The following is an 18,684-nucleotide window of genomic DNA, read 5'->3' as shown; positions in this document are numbered from 1 at the left end:
GAATCGCCCACGGTGGGTCTTGCCATGACAGGGCCAGAAAATCCCGGCCATAGAGTTAAAGAATCATTTAAAGCACCGAAGGAGGCCATTCAGCCTATTGAGTCCATGACCAGGATTTTTCCTATGGCAGGCAGGCTGGGCGGGGTCAGGCGTGCATGCCGCCATTTTGCATGGGCAGGCCAGTTAAGGCCAGCCCAGCGTAATATGCGGCTGGTAGCGCTCAGCGCTACCTGTGCGGGCGGCGGGGGTGGAGGAGGGAGAGTCGGGGCATGCGCGCGGAAGAGCGCAGCAATCTCCCTGAGGCACGGAGCTGCATGGGGGAGATTGAATGGATAATAAAACAGTTGAATAAATGACGTAAAAATTTATTTGACGGTGTCACATGAGTTGGGGCATGTTTGTAAATTTATGAAAATTTATTCGTTTATTTAATAAAAGCTTCAGGAAACCTCATCCTGCCCGTGGATGGGGTTTCCTGAAAAACGCGAAGGCCACTTAGGCTCTTCGCCTGCGCCCCCCCCCCCAACTTTAAGTTTGAACAGGCAGCGTTAAGTGCTTTAGTTAATTTCTCAATGGCCTTAATAGGCCATTGACATTTCTGCGGGTGCGCAGCCAACTCCAGCGTGCATCCGCCAAATGAAATATCGCGCATCATTTTACGTGTCGGGCCCACCCCCACACGCTGACTGGAAACTTCAGTCGCTTGTCATCTCCCTGCAGAGCAATCCAATCAGTCCCGTTGCCCACCTCCGTCCACCAAGAAGACCCTGTGGACAATGCAATTTCCCCCTGACCCTTGAGGAATCAGTGGAATTTGTCAAAAATTAATATATAACCCTGCTGCGATAATACTGCTCCATTAATAAAAACATTCTCAGATAAACAACATTTCCAAATATATTTTTTTTGTGCCAACAACACGCACATCTCATGAGCAAATAATAAAACATAGTCATGATTTGTTCCAAGTTGGATGATTTGTGATTTCGATTTTATGAATTAATATTTTCTCTTTGTAATTTTCACCTATCAGGGTGCAGTTGGGCAGCCAGGAGCCAGAGGTGAACAAGGACTCATGGGTCAAAGAGTAAGTGACGGATTCGTTACATATCAGAATAACCTCGTGCTGCCAATATAAAATGATTTTGCGAAAGCTTTCCAGTGCATTGTCGTGCAGAAGGCCATCGGAAAAGAAAATCTCTCAACTCTTGTATTGTTGAGGTTATTGTTCCACTCTGGCTACGATCTGAATTCCTGTTTGACCCTCAGTCCTCAGGATAAAGCTCTTAGAGTTTCACTTTGCACCAGATGCTCCCTTTCATGGGCTAGTTGAGAGCATGATAGCATATTGGAAGAAGTGCCAAGAAATATGGAATGGCTGCTATATCCTATTTTTGAGCAACGTCATCAAGGACATGGGGCTGGGTTTCGCCGCCAGGGGTATGCAACAGAGGTCGGGACTGTATCCAGGGTCCCAAAACCGGCCCCAAGGGAAACAGTCACTCAACTGGAATTTTCCCTAAAGCGAACAGTTAATGGCCAGAGGACAGATTCGCAGTCCAGTTAAGGATAGCGGGCAGGTTCCTGAAGTTGGAGGGCCAGTCAGAAGCCTTGCAGCTTGAGGGGTGCAGCAGGTTACAGTGGAAGGTGAGTCAGAAAGAGGGTGCTTCAAGATGGAGGTGGCCTCCCTCCAAATTTTTTAAAATCTTGAATTAAAAAATAGATTCAGCAGTCAGGTCGCCACTGTGGAGGGATGGGAAGGAGCCCCTCCACAGACCAGCCTGTGGCTACTCTGGCAGCAGTCAGGGCCGCTAGATCTGCCTGGAGCATTGCCCACCACCCCTCACCCCCAATCCCACTCTGCTGCTGGGTGACCACCAGCTGACCACCGTCCCCACCCCCCCCCCCCCACCAGTTACCCCCAGGAACCTAGAGGCCAACTGAAAAATCTGAGTCAGCTTCCTTCAGTTTGCCTCAATTATGCTCATGTTGATGCCTGATTGGCTTACCTGCCACATGTGGATAGGTGGCCCTGCTGGCTTCCGATTGTACCCACACAAAAATAGCCCGTGGATGGCAAGGAGCCGGGAAACCAGCACATTGGCTGGCGGGACCAATTTTAGCCCCTGTCTTGTCTCCAATCCCAGCCCAGGAGAGGGCCAAAAATCCAGCCCACGCTCTCAGAAGCCCGAGCGTTATTCCAACCTGATGTTCCTTCGGGCCAAATAAGTTGCTTTTCTTTAGGTTATGGAAAAAAATGGGTGGGTCAGGCGCCTAAATTCCCATTTTCTTTCCCAAGTTTCACAGAGGCTCTTCAACCCAGTCTCGCTGTATAACACAAGCAGAAGTGCTGCCTTGGCTGGGGAGGCCGAGGTTATTCTTTGGCCCAGTCAAGGCCGTCAGTAACTTGAATGCTTTTCACGGGAAAAGGAAACTCAAGAATGGTCACGCGTACCTCAGATAATTCAGCCAAGAGGGCCAAATCTTTGCTCCCACGCGTGGACAAATACGGACGCACTGCAGGTCAGCGTGCCGGTTTGTCTCTCTCTCTCTCTCTCTCTTACCTGAGCTGTAGGCCGTTGCTCCTTCTGAGCTGATTGGCCCTCCAGCCTCGAGTGCCCGCCCATTGTCTTTAATTGGACGGCGAGCCCACCCTCTGGCCGCTGATTGGCCAACTCAGGAAAAGAAAATCACAGCCAGGTGAGTGATGAGTGTTCCTCCCACCAGTGTGGGCTTCTGACCCCCATTTGACTCTGGAGTCAGGGTCCCAACCCAAAATCCTGCTCAGAATGTCTGCTCAACTTGTTGGATGCCCTGAATCCCAAGGATAGATGATCATATAGGGTCCAGCCTTACAAAATGTTGCCTCTCAGCCTTCTGTGCCGCATTCAAGTATTTACTTTTTGTAAACAGATTATTTTTTAAAAAATAAATTGTTTTCCTTTTAAACTATCCCTGATCAACAATCGAGCTGCTCTAGCCCACTGTATTTCCAAGTCTGACTACTCCCAGGCTACTTTGAGGGCTGCCTACCAACAGCCAGACATAATTCCCCATTCAAATATCCCACACTTTCAAATCAATCTCTGTCCATACCCCATGGTTCAGAGTCAAGTCCCGCCCCGGGGCTTGAGCACAAAAATCAAGGCCGACACTCCAGTGCAGCGCTGAGGGAGTGTTGCACTGTCGCAGGTGCCATCTTTCATGTGAGAGGTTAAACCAAGGCTCCCGTCTGCCTGCTCGGGTGGAGGTAAAAGATCCCACAGCAACTATTTCAAAGAAGAGCAGGAGAGTTCTCCCCGGTGTCCTGGCCAATATTTATCCCAAAGTCAACATCGCAAAAAAAAGATTAACTGGTCGTTATCACCTTGTTGGTGCTTTCTGAGTGCATATTGGTTGCTGCATTTCCTACTTTAGAACAGTGACTACAATTCAGGAAGCACTTTATTGGCTTTGAGGCTTCCGGTGGCTGTGAAAAGTGCTGTATAAAAATCCAAGTCTCTCTTTCACTCAGTGACACTGGTGACTCCAAGTGATTTTTAGTAGTGATAGCTGCATTATGTTTAGACAATTACCTTGCCCAAACCTGCACATAGCAGACAATGAGGACAGCTGTGGGGTGTGTATCTGGCCTATCCCAAAGGACCAGTTTTCAGGTAACTTATGAGAATTTCCAGTTAGAACCTGTTCAGAGTTTGGCCTTCACGGGCCAACAATTTAAGGATTTCTGGGGGGATAGTCAAACTTTATCCACTCTCTTGTGTTGTGATTGCAGCATCCCACCTTACTCACGGTACAACATCGACAACATGCCTGAAGTACTTAATTGGTTGCTGAGCACTTTGGGATGTCCTGAGATGGTGAAAGGCACTGTAGAAATTTATTTTTACGTGCTTAGTCTCAAAACTTTAACTGCACCGCTGAGTGTCGGGTGAGATAACTCAGTGATGCTGCTTCAATTGTAAACAAATTGTAAACACATGCATACGAATCAGCCGTGACCTGTTCGAAGGGTAGAGCAGGCTCGACAGGCCGAATGGCCTACGTCTGCTCCTATTTCCTATATTCCTAAATTTATCTATCAGTTCATAATGAGCAGCTGCCAACTGGCTCCTTCTAAAATCGCTCAGTCTCCTTTAAACTTTGTCTTTGGTTTTACAGCTGCCCTAATTTAGGGGCTGTGTTTATTTTAAACCTCAGCTTGTTAATTTAGTTCAGTTGGTTGACTCTAAAAGAGTTAAAATCGCTTAGTACTTTTCTTTTTTCTCAAGGGAGACCCTGGTCTGGTGGGAGATGATGGACCGGTCGGCATCGATGGGCTCAAGGTAAGAATTTTCAATGATGAATCTGCGTGGACTGTAATGTACAAAACAGATGCAGTGTCTCAAAACCAGCAGCTTTGAGATCGAGCCCGTGTCGCATTTGGGATCTTGCTGGTTTTCAGGCCGGGCGGCTAATCAAAACTACAGCTCGACTTTTCCAGCACAACCCCACCCCACCGCTGCCACAAACCACCACCACCGCTCCCCCCCCCCCCCCCCCCCCCCCCCAAAACCCCCTAACCGTGGGCGGGGGTCGCCGAGCCACTGAAATTTCCATTCGCATCGGCAGGACCAGAAGATCCCACCGGCATGAGGGGCTGGAAAATTCCGGCCTACATTATTATTTTCTGAGCGTAGACATGTACCCTGTCCTTGGCAGTCAGCTGAGAATGTAATGACTGCAACAGCTTGTTTGGATCAAAAGCCCTGTAGCTAACATCACACAGATTGCCGCAGCATTGCCCTGTCAGCAGACTCCGGAAAGGTTATTCCCGGCGAAGAAAAACACGGTTCAACTTGTCCTTAAAAAAAAAGATTTCCAGTTTTTGGACATCACCAATTTTTGGATAGCCCGATTTGAGGTACTGTACCTGCACTGTGGGTGCTGGAAATCTGAATATCCACATATGGTTTAAAGAAAATACAGAATTGACTTCAGGGTTCTGGTATATTTAAATTGGAAGAGATCCCTTGAAGACTACTGCAAAATGAATGCAGATTTTGTGAAGACTTTTATTTCTCCAGTTTAGTCTTCTGGATATCTTTTCGTCCTACCCTTTTGCACAGGGCTGTAATTACTCTGTCCCATTCATGTTGTTTACTTGAACCCCATAATCTGGGCTGACATCCCAGTCAGTACTGAAGGAGTGTCACACTGCCAGAGGTCTTTCAAATGAGGCTTTATACTGAGCTCCTATCTGACCTCTCAGGTGGACCTAAAAGACCATATGGCCCCATTTTGAAGAGAGCAGGGGAAAGTTACCCCTGGTATCCTGGCCAATAATTATCCTTCAGCCAACACCATAACATTCTATCTGCTCGATTATCTCAAGGCTGCCTGAGAGACCTCGCTGCGTGCCAGTTGGTTGCCGCATTACCTACGAGACATAATTGACTACATGTCTAAAGTATTTCATTGGCTGCTGAGCACTTTGGGATGTCCTGAGATGGTGAAAGGCCCTACAGAAATGTATTTTTATGTACAAATACTAATTTTTGTTTGTGGAATTCTATTATTTTTTACAATGCCAAAAGGGTAGCGACCATGGGCAGAATTGTCCCAGATTTGCACTAAGCATGGTAGTGGGCGAGTAAACCAATGTTTTACCCGTTGGCCACGATGGTCGCTTCTTACACCGTATCATCCCAAACCTGCCGTATTAATTATGCATCCTAGGAAACAAGCCGCTTCCATGGTGGGCAGGCTCCAATTCACCTGCACACCGTCACCTCGCCACTTCATCATGCCGGGCGCCAGATTTAAAGTACAGCCACGCATGCACTTCTCAGGGCTTCCAGCCCTGGACTGCTGCAAGCAGGACATGGCCCCAAAGGCAAGAAGATTGCAGCCCCCAGGTTTAGTGACATGTCCTCTGAGCGCCTTTGAACACTGTGGAGGCGCCGCCACAATGTCCTCCACCCCCCACTCAGGCCGCAGGAGGGGCAGCAACATTATTACACCAGCTTGGTAAGCGGTGGCAGTGGTGATCAGTGCCAATGCTGCACAGAAGAGGTTGGCCAACCAGTGCAGATAGAGGATGAATGATCTCATTGTGTCACCAGGGTATGGCAACCATCTCATCTCTCTAAACTCACCCACTCAAGTCCATCACACATTCACTGGCATGTCACTCACTGCCAATTCAAGGGACATCACCACTCACTCTCTCACACACAAAACCTCACATCTCCATCCGGCCTCATCTCCTCTGGAGACTGCCTCCTCAGCCCTCACCATCTTGAGGCCACTTGCACAGATCAACTTGTGCCCCCAGAACACACCCTGGGATACACTCCTTCCCCAGTACAGCCCTCATCATGAGCCTCTTCCCTTGCCTGAGGCCACTTCTCCCACTTCCCCAAGCAAGCCCTGGCCCTGCAGATGTACAAAGCCGCCGCCGCCCCCCCCCCCCCCCCGGTTTACAGCTGGTCTGGTAAGTAGAGACCTGTCATGAGCCCCCCGCTGTGAAGCCTGGGGCTGATGACTGCGGGTGCTGCCCGAAGCAAGGTAGGCAAACCAACCCCGAAGTCCCAAGCAGCTCGCCAGATACACGCCACTTATGTACAGTCGTGAAACATGTCGGAGTGCAATCACACCGACATAGGCAGACGATCCAGCGTCAGGGAGGGGGGATGAGTCCGGCAGTCTAGCCATAGAATGACATGCAGATAGATTACAATGAGGTTCCCGACATCGGATGTCGGGAAACGCGGCCCACTATTGACGGGTTGAGCGGACGATCGCAAACTGGTTTCACGACGTCGTGAAACCGATCTTTGGCCTTCTTGCCATATTGCCCGTTCACATTGCCAAGCACGCCTGACGCCAGCGGGCAGGGAGGATTCCGCCCCATATCTTGTCTTCTAATTAATAAGTCGGAAGGCTGGTTTCAGAAAGTGGATGCTTATGTCCCGATTCTGGTTTTTGTGATTGATGTCAATATAACAGAGCACAGAAATTGGAAGGTTTAATACACTGAACCGCTTTTGTGTTAGCTGGCTCACCAAAAGCCTCTTGCAAATATGATGAGTCCAAGTTAAAATTGGCTTCTTGTCTGCAAAGAATAAAATGCATGACCACACATTAGACTTGTTGGCAAAGTTAAAACCCATAAGACTAAAGGAACAGTGGCAGCATGGATACAAAGTTGAATAAGGGACAGAGAGCAATGGTGAACAGTTGTCTCTCAGACTGGATGGAGATGTGCATTGGCGTTCCCCAGGAATTGCTATTAGGATGACTGCTGCTTTTGATATATGTTAGCGGCCTGGACTTTGGTATACAGGCCATCATTTCAAAGTTTGCAAATGATACAAAACTTGGAGATATAATAAACAGTGAGGAGGGTAGTAAGAGACTTCAGGGAAACATAGACTGATGAGATGGGCAGATGAAATTTCACACAGGGAAGTGTGAAGTGATGTATTTTGGTAGAAAGAATGAGGAGAGGCTAAATGATACAATTTTAAAGGGAGTTTTGGAGTAAGAGACCTGGGCTGCATGTACACAGACCTTTGAAGGTGGCAGGACAAGTTGAGAAGCCTGTTAAAATTGCAAATGGAATACTCAACTTTATTAATAGAGGAATATGAACATACGAAATAGGAGCAGAAGTAGGCCATTCGGCCCCTCCCAACAGATCCACCATTCAATAAGATCATGGCTGATCTGTTTGTGTTTTGAATTCCACATTCCAGTCGACACCCAAATAGAGTCCAAAAACAAGGAATTTATGCAACACCTTTATAAAGCACTAGTTCAGCCTCAGCTGGACAACACCGAGTCTGAGCAACATCCTTTTCAGGAAGAATGGCAAGAACTCGGAGACTATACTGAAGAGATTTACAGGTAAGGACCTGGGTGAGGGGCTTCAGTTCTGTGACGAGTCTAGAGAAGCCCGGATTGTTTTCCTTAGAGCAGAGAAGGTGAAGAGGAAACTTGCTAGACATGTTCAAATTCATGTATGGTTTCAATAGAGTAAATAGGTAGAAACCGTTTCCACTAGCAGAACGGTCAGTTACCAGAGGACAGGTGATTGGAACAAAAAAACAGGGGCAATATAAGGAAACTTTATTTTACCATAGTGAGTTATTGCGATCTGGAATGCACTGCCTGAAAGGGCAGTGGGAGCAGATTCAGTAATAACTTACAAAAGAGAATAGGATAAATACTTGCAGGGAATCAAATTACAGGGGGATGGGAAAAGAGCAGGCAAGTGGGATTTGTTGGATAGCTCAACAATAGAGCCGGCACAGGCATGATGGGCTGAATGGCCTCTTTGTTTGCTGTACTGTTCTATGAATCTCTGAAAGAGTGATCAGCGGCCTCCCGCAAAATTAGTTATTCTTCAGCTGCAGCGCCATTGAGACATTATTTAGAGTAGTATAGGTGCTCTGGTGCTGTCATATAGGCAGTGTCATTAGAGTATATGCTTTTTAAAAATTATTTAGAATGTGGGCATCAAGGCCAGCATTTGTTGTCCATCCTTAATTGCCCTTGAACTGAAAAGCTAGGCCATTTCAGAGGGCAATTAAGAGTCAACCATATTGCTATGGGTCTGGAGTCACATGTAGCCCAGACTAGGTAAGGATGACAGGTTTCCTTCCCTAAAGGACATTAGTGAACCAGATGCCTTTTTATAACAATTGGTGAGAGTTTCATGGTCACCATTACTGAGACTAGCTTTCGATCCTGGATTTTATTGAAGATAATTTTCACCAGCTACCATGATGGGACTTGAACCCACGTCCCCAGAGCAATATGTGAATATGACTTCATATGTGGTCTGACTTCAGCAGTAGTGCTTCTCCCAATCCAGAGACAAATCCGGAAAAGCAATATCAACCTCAGACTCCATTTTCGTGACCGCTAACCCCCTTTTCCAATTTTCTCCTTCATCGTCCATCCTCACCTCTGATTCTAGATGTCCACCTCCAATGTCCCTAGCTCTCTTTCAAGCCCACCTCTTCATACACAACCTTCTTTACATATACAGGATTTATTCCCATCTCCTTCATGCTCCTTTGACCTCCTGTTTAACCAAGCACCTGACTACTCAACTGCCCCAGTGCTTAGCAGTATTGTCAACTTATCCATGACTTTATTGTTTCCATCCCTTTGAAAATTGTCATTTAACCCCTCCCTTAACTCCTCAAGCTTCCCAATTTATCACCCTATCTCTAACCTCTCCATTCTGTCCGAGATTCCTCTGCATCTTTAACATGCAACTACATACCCAGTTCTCCCACCCTCCCTGTACTCCCTCTGAGCATCCCATAGCACCAGGACTGGGACCTCTCAGGATAAAGTCATAACAATGTAAGAAGTAGGAGCAGGAGTAGAACTCAGCTCCTCGAGCCTGCTCCACCATTTATGGCTGACCTTGAGCTCCACTTTCCCACCCGCTCCCCATATCCCTTGATTCCTTGGGAAACAAAAAAAATGTCTTTCTCAGCCTTTATCATACTTGGTGACTGAGCACCCACAACTCTCTGGTGCAGAGAATTCCAAAGATTGACAACCTTTGAGTGAAGAAATTTCTCCTCATCTCTGCCCTAAGTGATCGGTCCCTTATCCTGAGATCGTGACCCCCATGACCTAAATTCCCTAGCTGGGGCGAAGCAGCCTCTCAGCATCCACCCTTGTCAGGCCCCTTTATGTTTCAATGAGATCACCGTGTCACCAATGGTATCTTGCGCAACAACAATTGGCTGTTTCTCCTAAACAGTTTCTCATGAACAACACTTAAAAAGGAGCAGGACAAGGAGATGGAAAGTGGAAACACAAGAACACACAGAGGAAAGAAATAGAAAGACCAGTACAGTGCTGAGGTGAAAAGAGACCGTTAAATGGCGGAAGTGATATAAACAACAACTGACATTGCCTACAATGCTAACCAAAAATGGAATATCTGTGGAGACAACTTTGAAGAGGAATCCAGCCTACTCCTGTTAATTCAACGTCCTTTTTCTTTACTTAAGGCTGCGCATATTTATGCCGCAACACTAGAGGGAGCACTTCCTGCATATGCTCCGATGCAGCTGCCATAGATTGGAGTTAGTGTCGCATCCACTGCATGCTCCACCCTAAAGGTATCCCTGAAAATGATGACCAGGCTAGCAAAACCGTGACAGAGTAAGAGAGGAAAATGCCAGTGAGAAAGTAGCAACAGTCCCAGCAACAATATCTGATTCTCTAGACGCTAAATCCAGGCTCCTTCCAATGAATGTGTCAGCAACACTTCATGATGCAACAAACATTAACTGGCAAAGAACTCTTCCCAAACTCTCTTGTTCAAAAGTTTATTGTTCAATTAATTGAGTGCAGTTTATTACCTTCTTAAATAAAATGTTCAATTTTAAAAAATTAACACCCAATTTAGGGCAGGACATCAGGACCCTGGTTTTAAGACTCCCAGTAACTACCCAGTGAGCTAGTCAGGCTACATAGGAACTTGGGTGACAACTCGTGGCCCAAAACTTTTCAATATTCTGCCCCCCCACCTCGACAAAAACACTTTTGAACAAGGTAGTTTTGGCACAGTTCTTTGTGGCCTTCAGAGTTTCAAACTTCACCAATAGTCCTGCCGCCTGCCAACTAGAAAAGCATCAGGAATAGTCAGGATCCAATAATCCAAATGGCATTATATGATGCAGTAGCTTTTCCAAGCTTAATTTGAATTATCCATTGCTAAGAACCAGCAGAAATTGACTGCAAATCACAATTCTAAGCTCTCTGATTGTTTTCTCCACCTCATCCATTCAACCTCTGTTGAGAGATTATGTACAATCTTCCTTCTCTCTAACCAATTTATTGAATTGCTTGGAAAAAGCTGAGCAGGGGTAAATCTTCTAAGGTGGACAGAGCTAAACTCAGGTCTCTCTAAGGTAACCCTGTGACACTCCAAAATTTCCAAAACATTTATGTAGTTATATTCCAAAAATTCACAATCCTCTAGGTGAAGAAAATTCTCCTCATCTCAGTCCTAAATGATCGATCCCTTATCCTGATACTGTGTTCTAAATTCCCCAATCGGGGGAACAACCTTTCAGTGACAGGTTGTTATTTATACTAATTGATCTTCTGTACAATTGCACAATGAGAGTGAAAACCAAGCCTAGTCTTCAGTTCCAGTTATTATGACACAGCTGATGGTAAAGGCTGAGTTGTTCAAATCCCAGAGGAAAACTTGAAACAACTGTCATAACCCAATTTTGTAATTTGTATGTTTCGAGATGCTTTGAATTCAGTAGTAATAAGACCACCGAGTCGCAAGGTTTTTATAAAACTAAATTAAACATTTATTACTACAAAAAAGATTGTAAACACATACATATGTCTACAAAATGACTACTATAATAACTACACAAAAATCCTCCAATGAATCTGACTCTCAGTTACACCCCCTTTAAGGCAACAGTAAATCTCACAGATTTGAACAGACACCAGGCTAAGCACACCTTGGACAGTCACATTCAAAATGAGTTTCTTTCAGCTCTGGGCCCTTGCAGACAGACTTGAGGCTTACAGGCTGGAAGTTTCTCACACTTGTTGGATCTTAAAATGCCTCTACCTTATACACAATCTCCTTTCCCCTTTATGCATATGAATGTAAATTTTCCATTGTATCACTAGGCTTTCAACTTTGCTTCATCTAACAATGACATCTTTTCATCCCACCAATTTTATTAATAAAAAATAAACACATTGCTTGGCGTCTTCTAGCTAGGTGCAAGATTTCACCCGCAGTCTTGAGTGGTTTCTTTTAACAACTGCAAATTTACACTTTACCTTCTACCCTCCTTATGTTTACCTAATTAACATCTCAAAATTACTATACATCAAAGCACCCAGACAAGCTGGCTTTGATCTAATTAAGACACACGCAGACCACACACATAGACATAGATCCCACTAGAACTCTATTTTAAAATAATCTCCAGTAACATTATTGTATCTTCTTGACATTCTCCAATATATATGCAAATCCTTGGTATCAGTAGAAATCATTCCAATTCAGTGCAGGTTTTAAATCAGAGAGTGGAGTATAATTCAACCAGGGCATGCAGAGTGATTATGTCTCCATTTTGAAGACCTTTCTTGCTGTAATTACACCCTCCTTCCAGCGCTAGTGCAGCACCACCAGGGGTGGGGATTGGGCAGTGTGAGAAGAAGAGTTTACTGCTTGACAGGTTTACATAGACATTTTCCATTATAAATGTGGACATAGGAATTTATGTTGGAAAAAAGCATATTGGAGAAATTACGCTGACAAGATTTTTAATACACTGTAGTTGTTAAACAGCAAACCGACTGCACTTGGAAGCAGAGAATTAGAATTGCTGGAGTGTTGCCATTTCTTTACTAAGCAGCTGGGAGATGTAAAATTGCAGTGCTTAAATACACAGGAACATGGGAATAGAAGAAGGCCATTTAACCCTTCAAGCCTGTTCCACTATTCAATGTGGTTATGGCTTATCTGTGACCTAACTCCAGTTACCCACTTTGTCCCCTATTCTTTAACACCTTATTGTGTGCTGCAGCATAACCATAGAGGCTGTTTCCATTCTAAATGTGGATGGACACACGAACTTGTAAAAAGAAGTGTTCACAGATGTAAATTTTAATATATTACTTTTTGAGCTCCTGTACTATTGCAGTGTGGGCACATGTAGTCTTCAGGTGAAGTGGGGTTAAAGGTTGAAGTATAATTCAACCATTGGGACTCACTATCAACATCCTGGGGGTTAACATTGACCAGAAATTGAACTGGACCAGCTATATAAATACTGTGGCTACAAGAGCAGGTCAGAAGCCCTGCATTCTGTGGCAAGTAACTCACCTCCTGATCCCCCAATGCCTGTTCACCATCTTCAAAGCACAAGTCAGGAGTGTGATGGAATATCCCCACTTGTCTGGATGAGTGCAGCTCCCACAACACTCAAGAAGCTCGACACCATCCAGGACAAAGCAGCCCGCTTGATTGGCACCCCATCCACAAACATTCATTCCCTCCACCACCAGCGCACAGTAGCAGCAGTGTGGACCATCTACAAGATGCACTGCAGGAACTCACCAAGGCTCCTCAGACAGCACCTTCCAAACCCGTGACCTCCACCAATTAGAAGGACAAGGGCAACAGATAGATGGGAACACCACCACCTGCAAATTCCCCTCCAAGCCACATTCCATCCTGACTTGGAACTATATTGCTGTTCCTTCACTGTCTCTGGGCCAAAATCCTGGAACTCCCACCCTAACAGCACTGTGGGTGTACCTACACCACATGGTCTGCAATGGTTCAAAAAGACAGCTCCCCACCACCTTCTCAAGGGCAATTAATGCTGGCCTAGCCAGCGACGCCCACATCCCGTGAAAGAATTTATTAAAAAAGATGTAAATCTGTTGTGTTTTTAAGTCTTACATCAGGTCCTTATTTTTATATTTCCTTTAAAAATTCCAATGTCCACATTTATAGTGGAAGCTGGGGGAGGTGTAATTACAGTATGATGAGCTTACACAGGTTTACATTGCAACATAATTTATAATGGAAAAAGTTGCCGGGAAGCACATGAAAACATGGCATTTTTAATATGTTATATCAATATTGATAACCAACCAGGTACATTTCACACACCCATGCCCTTCTGTAGATCACTTGTCTTGTTTTTTAACAGAACTTATGCTTGCAGGCTTAATCACACATCTCTGTACCTTTTTTTAAGGAATTAATCTGCCTTGACTGTTCCTACCTGAAAGACTTTGCTGGAGAAATTTATTTTCGAAAGTGAGGTCTCCCTTGCAGCTTGTTGAAACATACTTATGTCCTTTAGTTCCGTGATAATGGCTGATGTCATATAAACCTGCTGAAATCTACATTGACCAATGCTTCCTGCAGCATTTCAAAGATGTAGAACATATCCAGTCCCGATATTCTTTCTTTAGTGAAAAGAAGTTCACCTCCTTGAACCTTTCATTTGATAACTGTTAAGCCCCAAAATCAATGAAGAGTGCAGGAGGGCATGCCAGGAGCAGCACCAGGCATACCTAAAAATGAGGTGTCAACCTGGTGAAGCGACAACACAGGACTACTTGCGTGCCAAACAGCATTAGCAACAAGTGATAGACTGAGCTAAGCAATTCCACAACCAATGGATCAGATCTAAGCTCTGCAGTCCTGCCACATCCAGTCGTGAATGGTAGTGGACAATTAAACAACTCACTGGAGGAGGAGGCTCCACAAATATCCCCATCCTCAATGATGGAGGAGCCCAGCACATCAGTGCCAAAGATAAGGCTGAAGCATTCGCAACGGTCTTCAGCCAGAAGTGCCAAGTGGATGATCCATCTCCACCTCCTCCGGTGCTCCCCAGCATCACAAATGCCAGTCTTCAGCCAATTCGATTCACTCCGCATGATATCAAGGAATGGCTGAAGGCGCTGGATACTGCAAAGGCTTTGGGTCCTGACAATATTCTGGCAATAGTACTGAAGACTTCTGCTCCAGAACTTGCCGCACCCCTAGCCAAGCTGTTCCAGTACAGCTACAGCACTGGCATTTATTTGGCTATGTGGAAAATTGCCCAGGTATGTCCTGTACACAAAAAGAAGGACGTGTCCAACCCGGCCAATTACCATCCCATCAGTCTACTCTCGATCATCAATAAAGCAATGGAAGAGGGTCATCAACAGTACTATCAAGCGGCACTTGCATAGCAATAACCTGCTCACTGATGCCCAGTTTGGGTTCTGCTAGGACCACTCAGCTCCTGACCTCATTACAGTCTTGGTTTAAACATAGGCAAATTAGCTGAACTCCCGAAGTGAGATGGGAGTGACTGCCCTTGACATCAAGGCAGCATTTGACTGAGTGTGGCATCGAGGGGCCCTAGCAAGACTGGAGTCAATGGGAATCAGGGGGAAACTCTTGCTGGTTGGAGTTATACCTAACACAAAGGAAGATGGTTGTGGTTGTTGGAGGTCAGTCATCTCAGCTCCAGGACATCACTGCAGGAGTTCCTCAGGGTAGTGTCCTAGGCCCAACCACCTTCAGCTGCTTCATCAATGACCTTCCTTCCATCATAAGATCAGAAGTGGGGATGTTCACTGATGATTGCACAATGTTCAGCGACTCCTCAGATACTGGAGAAGTCCATGTCCAAATTCAGCAAGACCCGGACAAAATCCAGGCTTGAGCTGACAAGTGGCAAGTAACATTTGCGCCGCACAAGTGTCAGGCAATGACCATCTCCAGCCATCACCCCTTAATGTTCAATGGCATTACCATCACTGAATCCCCCACTATCAACATCTTGGGAGTTACCATTGACCAGAACCTGAACTGGACTAGCCATATAAATACTGTGGCTCCAAAAGAAGGTCAGACGTTAGGAATTATGCGACGAGTAACTCATCACCTGACTCCTCAAAGCCTGTCCACCACCTACAAGGCACAAATCAGGAATGTGATGGAATACCCCCGACTTGCCTGGATTAGTGCATCTAGTACAACACTGAAGAAGCTGGATACCATCCGGGACAAAGCAGTCCACTTGATTGGCACCACATCCACAAACATTCACTCCCTCCACCACCAATGTACGGTAGCAGCAGTGTGTACCAACTACAAGATGCACTGCAGGAATTCACCAAGGCTCCTTAGACAGCACCTTCCAAACCCGCAACCACTACCACCTAGAAAGATAAGGGCAGAGATAAATGGGAACACCACCACCTGGAAGTTCCCCTTCAAGTCACTCACCATCCTGACTTGGAAATATATCGCTGATCCTTCACTGTCGCTGGATCAAAATCCTAGAACTCCCTCCTTAACAGCACTGTGGATGCACCTACACCACATGGACTGCAGCGATTCAAGAAGGCGGCTCACTACCACCTTCTCAAGGGCAACTAGGGATGGGCAATAAATGCTGGTCCAGCCAGCGAAGCCTACAGCCTGTGAATTATTTTTTTAAAAATCATCCAGGTAACTCCTCCATGGACCATCTTGAATGAATCAGTATCAATTTGAAGGAAAAATGTACTTAATCTCTTGCTGTTTATATAGGAGGGGGAGGCCTGCCATATCCCCAATTAAACATCAGCGTCGACCCAACGCATGAGATGCGAGGTCTATATCAATTTCTGAGATCAACTAAGGAATTACTTGTTAGAGTTCATGGGAAAGAACATGAAAGCTAGCTTGTTTGCATCTTAACTACCTATAATCTTGCAGCTTTATTTCAGTAACTATCATGAGTACACAATGGGGAGATCTTGTCGGGCAGAGTGCAGCATTCCTGCCTCTGAGCCATAAACTACTCAGTCAAGAAAATTGGAGCCTCTACCATACTCCATTGATAGACCTGGACTATGACTTGTATGTAAAGGTCTGTGTTGCCACAGCAACTCAGACTCCTTAGCCAGGGCACGGGTTGGCACAGTTAGTTGGGCAGCCAGTGTGGATCAGATTGGTGCCAACAGCAGGGGGTTCGACCTCCCCATTCCAGCTGAGGTGGAGTTGGACTTGCGTCCTTGCCCTACCCATGGTGAAGATCGTGGTGCTGTGGGTCGGACCTGTCTTCAGGCAGAGAACTGAAGAAGAATAATACACAATGGTTTAAAACACAACATTTAAAGGTAACTCATGTCTTGAGCAACACTAAACATCAGCCAGCCTGGCCCAGTAATAGGCTATGGAGTTTCCATTGGAATCTAGAATTCTGCATGTCTCTATAAACGTATTACAAGCCAGGGCCCTGGGGGATCAAGAGCTGGAAGATGACCAGGTACATTTGAACCAGAGCATTCAAGACCTCATCTTGACATTTCACCTGACGAATAACACCTCCAACGTTGAAGCCATCTCTTAGTGGAGTGTCAACTTGTCCTGAAGCAGACAATCTTTTGACTCCGTATTCTGCTAAGAAAAGACAGTATTGTGGAATTTTCTTATGCTTTCAAAATATATTCGCCCGGATCTTCCAAGCAGCGGCAATGATCGTCAGATTGACACTGCGATCAAAAATTCCCCCAATTCGACACCGCTGCATATTCCTACTGGGACCTTCTGAGCCCAGCTTCCACAGAAACGGGCAGTGTCTATCGAAGCGGAGTTAGCAGAAGACAGGACATGCCCTTTTTTACGGCACTCACTGCCATATAGTAAGTTTAAAGGTCTAATTTGAATGTTAGTGGATGAGATGAGGTGGACAGGGTGGGTGAGATGGGTAGGATGGGTGAAGTCGGGAGGGTGAGTGAGGTGAGTAAGGTGGGTGAGGTCGGGAGAGTGGGTGAGGTGAGTAGGGTGGGTGAGATGGACAGGGTGGGTGAGGTTGGGAGGGCAGGTGAGGTGAGTAGGGTGGGTGAGGTAGACAGGGTGGGTGAGGTGGACAGGGTGGGTGAAGTGGACATGGTGGGTGAGGTGGACAGGGTGGGTGATATCGGGAGGGTGAGTGAAGTGGACAGGGTGGGTGAGGTGAGTAGGGTGGGTGAGGTGGACAGGGTGGTGAGGTGAGTAAGGTGGGTGAGGTGGACAGGGTGGGTGAGGTGGACAGGGTGGGTGAGGTGGACAGGGTGGGTGAGGTGAGTAGGGTGGGTGAGGTGGACAGGGTGGGTGAGGTGAGTAGGGTGGGTGAGGTGGACAGGGTGGGTGATATCGGGAGGGTGCGTGAGGTGGACAGGGTGGGTGAAGTGGCAGGTGGATGAGGTGAGTAGGGTAGATGAATGGGCAGTTGGATCTACAGGAGGTGGTCAGGGAGGTAGTCAGGTTGTCGAGATAATGGGGCAGGGGTCAGGGGGTATGCCTGGGGAGTCAGCTGTTTAGTTAGCCGGGACTAAGACTAGGGTTTAATTTGCCTAACATTTCCTGGACAGTACATCGGAAACTGTCCAAAGTCTCTCACTCTAACTCTCAGACTTTTGTGGAAGATCTCAGGGAGCAGTGGAATTGCCCATCAAAAGTTGAAACTTCCCAGGCAATTCCCAAGGAGGTCCATATGTTAGGGCTTCCACAGAATCCTGACGTGCATCTTCAGTCATATGCCCTGTTGCCTACTACCCCGAGACCAGAAGATTTGGACCATTGTGTTATTCCTATTCACAGACTATCATGTGGACTTGAGGAAAGGCTCAGAGATATTTCTTACGGAACGTTTTCCCAATCTCACTGACCAAGACAGGTACAAATGAACTCCTTAACCCATTGCTCCTTACCTCACTGATCTAGCACTGGTTTCATGACCTCAAGACTTCCCAAAGTGCTTCACAGGCAGTAACAACAACTAGCATTGATATAGTGCCTTTTACATAAATATCCTGAAGCCCATCACAGGAGCGATTATCAAACAGACGTTTACACCGACCCACATAAGGAGATATTAGGACTGGTGACCAAAAACTAGGTCAGAGAGGTAGGTTTCAGGGAATGCCTTGAAGGAAGGTAGAGAGGTAGAGAGTCGGATGGGGTTTAGAGAGAATTCCAGAACTTGGGGCCTTGGCAGCCATGTCTTTGGAGCAATGAAAATTGGGCATGTTCAGGAGACCAGAATCGGAAGAGTGCAAATATCTCGGAGGATTGGAGGAGGCTCCAGCTTTCACTAATCTTTCTCTTGTTGAATGATCTCCATCTTGTTGACCGCGCTC

General features: G+C 46.2%; 1 protein-coding gene across 2 annotated transcripts in view; it reads left to right on the top strand.

Annotated features, from left to right (window-relative positions):
* The window catches only part of col27a1b (collagen, type XXVII, alpha 1b), a 598,999-nt gene that overhangs the window by 451,610 nt on the left and 128,705 nt on the right, over positions 1-18,684 (top strand). For both annotated transcript variants that reach the window (XM_041193458.1, XM_041193459.1), the window contains exons 35-36: positions 1,034-1,087; positions 4,272-4,325. In XM_041193458.1, the coding sequence (XP_041049392.1) occupies positions 1,034-1,087; positions 4,272-4,325 (108 nt within the window). The remainder of the gene's footprint in view (positions 1-1,033; positions 1,088-4,271; positions 4,326-18,684) is intronic.

Source organism: Carcharodon carcharias, chromosome 8 (genome assembly GCF_017639515.1).
Source record: "Carcharodon carcharias isolate sCarCar2 chromosome 8, sCarCar2.pri, whole genome shotgun sequence".
NCBI classification, from domain to species: domain Eukaryota; kingdom Metazoa; phylum Chordata; class Chondrichthyes; order Lamniformes; family Lamnidae; genus Carcharodon; species Carcharodon carcharias.
Note: the sequence above shows the minus strand (reverse complement) of the source record. Positions and strands in the feature narration are given on the sequence as shown.